The 8055-nt window shown below is 38.6% G+C and overlaps 1 protein-coding gene across 1 annotated transcript; it reads right to left on the bottom strand.

Annotated features, from left to right (window-relative positions):
• Window positions 1-5291: 5291 nt before the first annotated feature.
• Window positions 5292-6052, bottom strand: LOC131307042 (uncharacterized). The gene is made up of 2 exons (XM_058333460.1): window positions 5695-6052; window positions 5292-5536 (listed from the first exon to the last, which is right to left on the bottom strand). Exons 1-2 carry the CDS (start codon window positions 6050-6052, stop codon window positions 5292-5294), a joined length of 603 nt encoding a protein of 200 aa, XP_058189443.1.
• Window positions 6053-8055: the final 2003 nt, after the last annotated feature.

Genomic DNA, 8055 nt, shown 5'->3' with positions numbered 1-8055 from the left:
CATATTTTTCTTGCTTTTTATTGTGTTTATCGTCAGCCCAGTGAACTGACAATAGCAAGACCGCTTACTTATTGTTTAGTGGATAATATCATTAATGGACTGCTGGAGTACCAAGGAAGTTAGAAGCCTTTCAACCTCGCTTTCTCCCTTGGATGCTTACCCCAGGTCCAACTTTTATGGTTTAGTCTTTGTCTAATTAAAATGTGTTAAGCCATGATTAAAGGTGATCTAATGGTGCACGCCTGTTAGGATTCTTCTCCTCGTTCCAAAAGGGAATGAATGGTCATATTGAGGCATTTCTTTTTATATCTATTTTAGGGATCTACTTTAATTATCAAGATTTTTTATGTGTAAAAAATACAATTTTCGTACACTTTCATCTCGGAAAAAATAGATAAGCACCCTAAATGATAGTAATTTACTTTGTATCCCGACAACAAGGAGTTTTTGGATGGTTCACAAGTCAGCATATTGAATCGACTCTTGTTAATCTCAAAACAACATAAGGGGACCAGGGAGAATTCTCTTTCTTTCAGAAAATGGTCAATAATTCAACTCTCTTTCTCCCCCATCTTACAAAAAATGGTAAACATTTTCCCCACAAATGTCAAATGGGCATATGTACAAAACTTATTCAATGTCTCTATAGCACTACGTGGTAGGGGTGTTTAAGAAAACCGTTCAAACCATAAAACTGGTCTGATCCAGACTGAACCGTCCTATTTGGTCCGGTTCTACGGTTCTACAGTCAGGTTATGGTTCTAAAAAAATAAAAACCCTTAATTTTGATTCGGTTATTGGTTCTTAATTAATAAACTGTGGTTAGAACCAAACCGGACCATTTAAAACTAAGATAAATATAGACATACATATGTGTGTAATTAAATATGTATTTGAATTTGGTAGGTTAATCTTTTCCTTGTTAAACTTAATTTATTTAGAGATGAAATTTCATTTACTATAAAAGCTTTTATTTTCTTCCTTCCTTTCCTATTCCAGCAAATTATCTTCCTATTTCTTTAATTTTATGAGTTCATATTTTGTGAATAAGTGTTTGGATGCTTATTGGATGAACCGAAACCAAACCAAAATCGGACCGGTCTTGCGGTTTAGTTCTGGTTAGGTTCCATACATATATTGGTTAGATTCTGGTTCTCAATTTTCTAGAACCGTTTGAAATGGTTCGGTTATTAATTTTCTAGAGAACCAGACCAATCCGAACCGTGTACACCCCTACTATGTGGCAGTGCCTCAGAGCACTGGATACTCTCTCCCTAACATAGAAGGCCGTTAGAACTCGGATGTGGTCCTCTGACAGAAATTTTTTTGGACCATTGTGAATTTTACTTCAATTAATTGAAATAGTGGTTTTTTTGCATTCTCTTTTTATCCTTTTCCAATATTTTTCTTGTCTTTATTAATGAATAAAATGACAAAGATGCCATTCCTATGTGAAAGTGAGTTAATTATAAGTAGGAGCATATATCCCTCATGTGTCAAGCCATTATTAAAATTCTACTAAAATTTGAAAAACAGTTCCATTGGTATCAAAGCTATTCTTTTACCTTGATCCATCAGGTCCACGGTAATTACGAAATAGATACTAAATCTTGAATCCGCCTTGAAAAATAAAGGTCAATCATCTATTTGTCCAAACGCTCTTGCCGCGTTTTGTATTTCAGGTACTTTGGTTGGTTATGTTTGGCAGGGCAGAGGCACATAGAGACAAGGGTAGGTAGCCGACCCTATTAACTGCCAAATTTTCATAGAAATAAGTATAATTTTTACTTATTTGATCCTTAAATTCATTTTTGCCTCAACCCATATAAAGGGTTTTGTGCTTTGGAGAAAAAGAGTCAAAATAGAATCTCCACCCACAAAATTTTCAAACGTAGAGCGAGTTTATCCATTCCTCGAAACAAATCAAGGGTTTTCGTTCAAAGGCGGAACATTTTCCGCTATGAAAATTGTAAAAAGTATGCTTTCGAAATCGAATGCATGATAGTTTGATTGCATATATAGAGAAAGATGTTTTTGAAACAATTACAAACGAGGCTATCATCCATTATTTTCAAAGTATAAAAAGTCGTCGAGGTCAATCCGTAAGTCTGTAGCAGGCCGAGCAAGATGGCTAGTGCCACGCTGAACCAAATCCATTGGACCAATCTAGTCCCATATGCTTTACCCTTGATGTTCGGCGCACCGTCGGTTGGTAAGCATGTTCGGACAAGGGATCCTCCGACGGTCATGTACTGCTCTCAACCCATCACTCCAGTTCACCCGCATGGGAACAACAATCTTGGCTATGATGACGATCGTGACGTTATCTGAGCGGTTATTAGGATAAGGATAGGGGCACGTGAAGGTGCCAGCTCATCCTACAAACAGTTACAAAACCCTAAATGTGACGTAAGGGTGACATTAGCCGACGGGTGTCGAGCGTTGGTGCAAACTTGGTGACCAAGCTAGGAGTTCTCTATAAATATCCCATTATATCTTCCTGGAAGAGGTACGCACAGAAAAAAACCCTAGCTCTTGGTTTCTAACTTCTCTCTGCAAGTGGACTGACTCTTGCACCGGAGAGCCATTCCAGAGAACCTCCGGTGTGGTCTTTAGTCGTGCTTTATTTTGTAGGGCAAGGAGAAGGCTAGGAGCAGATCTCAAACCCTTGATCCAAAAGAGCGAATCATCTGGAATGGAGCCCCACAAAATCGAATATGCATTTTGTTTTTAATATATATCTTCTTTTTGATTAACTTGTTTATCCTAATTGTTTCTTTCAATCAACAACTAGAAAAGTGAATTACACATAGTTCAAATTTTCGACCCCACTTATCAAAAATCCTAGCTCCGCCACTGGGCTGATTGCACAATAACAATCAGTTACTAAACCTTAACAGGCTTGTTTCAGAATCTGTAAAGAATCGAGATCATCGCTTATCTAAAAACTTACGGTACATTCTTCATCCAAAACTATAAACCAAACCAAACTGAGCCTTACGTCCCAATCACTTGGGGTCGGCTACATGAATCTGTTTCCTCCATTGAACTCTGTCAAGTGCCACTTGTTCACACAGACCCATTATACTCATATCTTTGCGCACTACAGCATCTAATGTCAATTTAGGTCTATCCCTCCCTGTAACATTGCTACCTAGAGCTATCATATCCGCTCTCTTAATTACTACATCTTCTGGTCTACAGTAGATATACCCAAACCACCTTAGCCTATTTTCTCTCAACTTTTCCTTTATATGTGCTACACTTACCATCTCACGAACTGTTTCATTTCTAATCTTGTCTCGTTTAGTCTTACCACACATCCACCTCAACATTCTCATTTCTGCTACACTCATTTTGCTTACATGTTGTTTCTTAATAGACCAACATTCTGTTCCATAAAGCATCGCTGATCTTATTGCAATTCCATAGAATTTTTCCTTCAATTTTGTAGGTACCATCTTGTCACATAATACATCAGTAGCGCTTCTCCATTTGAACCACCCCACTTAGATCTTATGGGTCACATCATCAACAATCTCTCCATCTCTACTAATAATTGAGCATAAATACCTAAAATGATCACTCTTTGGTATCTCATAGTCTTGGATCATCACTCTTTCTTTATGCGCACTATTGGTACCACTAAACTTGCACACCATATACTCGGTTTTATTCCTACTTATCCGAAAACACTTTGACTCTAATTCTTCTCTCCAAATTTCTAGTTTCGTATTAACTCCTCTAGCGGTTTCATCTACAAGGACAATATCATCTGCAAACATCATACACTATGGAATATCCTCTTGAAATTGTCTAGTCAATTCATCCATAATTAAGGTAAAGAGGTATGGACTCAAGGCTGACCCTTGATGCAATCCTATGATGATAAGAAATGCACTTATTTTCCCTACTGGTGATCTAATGGTAGTGACGGCACCTTCATACATGTCTCTAATTACCTCGATATACCCTTTGGTCACTCCTTTTCTCTTCAGAACCCACCATATGATATCCCTAAGCACCTTATCATAAGCCTTTTCTAAGTCTATGAAAACCATATAGAGATCCTTTTTTCTTTGCTCTGTATTTTTCTACCAATCTCCTTAATAGGTAGATAGCTTCCATGGTTGATCTTCCTGGCATGAACCAAAACTGTTTCTCTAACACCATAGTCACCATCCTCAAGCGATGCTCAATAACTCTTTTCCACAACTTCATCGTATGACTCATCAATTTAATACCTCTATAGTTGTTGCAGTTTTGAATATCCCCTTTATTCTTATAGATAGGTACTAAGGTGCTCCTTCTCCATTCGTCGGGTATCTTCCTAGTCATAATAATCTTGTTGAACAACTTCGTCAACCAAGTTATCCCCAAGTCACCTAGACTTTTCCACACTTCAATAGAGATACCATCTGGTCCTAGGGTCTTACCCGTTTTCATTATTTTCAAAGCTTTAACCACTTCGAACTTTTGTATTCTTCGATAAAATTCATATTCTATATTCTCGCCAGGTACATACACTTCCTCCCCACCAAAGCCTCCTTCATGTTTCTCGTTTAACAACTTATCGAAATACGACTTCCATCTATCCTTTATCGCCTCGTCTTTCACCAACACCACCGAATCAATATCTTTTATACACTTAACTTAAGAAACGTCTCTAACTTTCCTTTCTCGTAGCTTGGCAAGTTTATAAATAATATTTTCTCCATCTTTACTATCGAGTCTAGCGTAGAAATTCTCATAGGCTTTCAACTTAGCATCCCTAACGGCTTTCTTAGCTTCCTTACTAGCCTGCTTATAGCCCTAAAAAAATTTCACATTCCGGTCCTTTTACCACTTTTTAAAGTATTCATTCTTTGCTTTTACCATGGTTTGAATCTCGTCATTCCACTACCATGTCTCCTTAGAAGTTGGACATTTTCCCTTCGACTCGCCAAAAACTTCTTTTGATATTCTTCTAATACCGTCAGCTATCGTATTCCACATATTGTCACTATTGCCTTCCACTCCCTACCGTACTTCTTGAGACATTCTTTCCTTGAATACCTCTAGTTTCTCCCATCTTAGGCCCCACCATTTAGTCTGTGGGCATCTAGTTTCCTTTCTCCTTCTATTATTCTCCTTGAGACAAATATCTAACACCAAAAGTCTATGTTGTGCTACTAGATACTTTCCGGGATAACCTTACAATCCTTACATGTCAAGCGGTCTGTCCCTCAAGCAAGAAAATAGTTTATTTGGCTTCTATTGGCTCCACTCTTAAAGGTAATTAAATGCCCATCTCACTTCCTATAGAGAGTATTTCCAACTATAAGGTCAAAAGCTGCCGCAAAATCTAAAATCCTCCTACCACCTTCGTTAAGGTCACCAAATCCAAAGCCACCATGTACCTTCTCATACCCTTGCTTATGCACTCTCACATGACCATTGAAATCGCCTCCTATAAATAACTTCTCCCCAAAAGGTATCCCTTGAACCACATCATCCATTTGCTCCCAGAATTGCTCTTTAATAAGATCATCCAAGCCTACTTGGGATGCGTAAGCACTAATAATATTAACTATACTCTCTCCGATCACAAGCTTAACTAAAATAATCCGATCTCCTTTTCTTGTTACCGTAACTACCGAATCTTTCAAGTGTTATCTACTTCGATACCTACCTCATTTCTATGTCTATCCTTACCCGTATAATAAAGCTTATAACCTGTGTACTCTATCTCCCTAGCTTTCTCCCCTACCCACTTAGTCTCCTGAAGGCAAGCTATACTAATCATCTTCATAAGTATGGTGTCAACTAGCTTCTTAGTCTTATCCGTTAATGTCCCTATATTCCAAGTTGCTGAACGAATCCTATAGTCTTGGGCTAGCTGCTTCTTTACCCGCGCTCGTCCAGGCACGCGCGAGAACCCTTGCTCACTTATCACCACACCCGGACGCCAGTGTGGCGCCCCTTGCTCATTTTTCAAAGCACCCGAAGGCAGACAAAACACGTCGCTTAAAGGGAACGCCCTAGCATGTCTCGTAATCATATTTGGATTCATGTCATAAAGATTTGACGGGTTTTTTTTACGTGTTAGCTGTCAGCTACCTAACGCACAACCCTCCTCCTTTATCCGGGCTTGGGACCGACTGAGAAATAAAGATAAGACTCTAAGCACGAACCAGACGGAGTTTCTTCATCCAAAACTATCCATCCAAGAAATTGAAACGCAAGTAACTACTACCCGAACTAGTTTTTGGACTCTGATAAACTTTCTGGGAAGGAAATTTAGTGGGACCAAGTAAACACTCAGAAAAATCATCTAGCTTATCAGAATCTGACCACCATTTTCAATCAAAACATATGTGACCACAAACTTTTTTCTCCAGTGGGGATTTGGGAGTCCCAATTACACACACACAACACAAAGACCCAACTTGTAGAATAGACGGTAAACGACAGCCTTTCCCTGAGGAACATAAAACAAGATGAAGAACAGAGAGAATAATTCTCAACGAGAACGAATGGACTATTCAAACTCCCAGTTCCGATGACACCACCAAAGGATTTTAATTCCAGAGTTTGTGTATTTGGGACAAAGCAAGTAACACCAAAACCGGAAGCAAATCAACTCTTCAGTTAATCAACCAGAGTTAGTTTCTTGGGGCAAAATGAACTTTCTTCTATTGAGCACTCCTATCCTAATACAATTATCCTAATAAGAAAATCAAGTATTCCTTTTATACAATCACACTGAGCGAGTGACCAAACTATACAAAGCGTAGCAATTCCTTTCCAGCATTTGTTCACTACGAAAACAAACCAAAGTGGACTCAAACAACATACCACCAGAAACTTCACCAAATAAGCTTCATTTCAGTAGCTGTAGCTCCCATAATTAAGGGAAAAGGAAACGCAGAACGCAAAGGCAAAAAAACAGAAGCGAAACACAAAAACCAGAACCAAATAAGCTCATCCTAGAACTGCAGTTGAAATGATAATCAAAGTTTTGTGTATTGGGGAAAAATGAAATGATCTTTCTTGTCATAGAACAAACAAGAAAATCCAAGCTGAACAAACAAGAGTAGTAGCAATTCTTTTCCAGCATTTTTCACTACATAAAACAAACCCAAGCTGACTCCAAAAAACCCACGTTAAACTTCACCAAATAAGATCTGTTTCATAGCAGTCATTATCAAAGCAAAATACTAGTAGCGATTCTATCCCAGCATTTGTTCACTACAAAAAACAAACCCAAGTGGACTCAAACAAAATACTAACAAGAAGCCAAAATACTATACCAACACCAAATAAGATCTGTTTCACAGTAGTCATGATGAACAAGAAGCCTAGAGACAACTGCAAGCCACCTAACCATCAACTACTAAATTTCTTACCTACATCTGCAAAGAATTCAGAAATGGAAATAAACAGACAGGGGAAGATTCAAGAGATCGAAGGTCGAGCCACCAATCGTTCGAAACTCCAAAGCTGGCGACCCAAGAAACCACCAGCAACCTCGCGGACGCAACTCAAGAAGCGGAGCGGCGCGAACGACATGCGTTTAGGGTGGAGTGGGGGAAAGAAAAACTAGATATGAAGTGCCATCATAAAAAAGTGGAATGCCAAAATCATTTTCCTACATTTTTCATTCCGATCAACCGCTTAATTCGGTGAGTTGAAACAGCAAAATGATTAACTGACCCGCTAACTTTAACATGGGTTGGCGGGAGTTAAAAATTTGGTTTTCGAAAGGCATATATGTATGTATACATGTATCGATATATCCAACACTATCGGCATGGAAGCAGTTGGTTCACGGCGACATACGGCTGGTTCACGACGATCTGCACGACGGTAGCAGCGCTTACTGAAATGGGCAGGGCATTTCGGGGTTGAGGTATTTTTTAGGGTTTTGTTGATCTTTGACCAGCATTTGGGTCTCGGGTACCTATAAAGAATAAGTAATTTTAATTTTCTTGTGCCCTTCTCCTTTTAATCTCTGTAATTTTTGAATTCGGTGATTAATAAATTTTTTTGCCAATTAAAAAATAAAAACACTAT

Source organism: Rhododendron vialii, chromosome 11a, assembly GCF_030253575.1.
Source record: "Rhododendron vialii isolate Sample 1 chromosome 11a, ASM3025357v1".
Lineage (NCBI taxonomy): Eukaryota > Viridiplantae > Streptophyta > Magnoliopsida > Ericales > Ericaceae > Rhododendron > Rhododendron vialii.
This window is presented reverse-complemented; position numbering and strand designations above follow the sequence as displayed.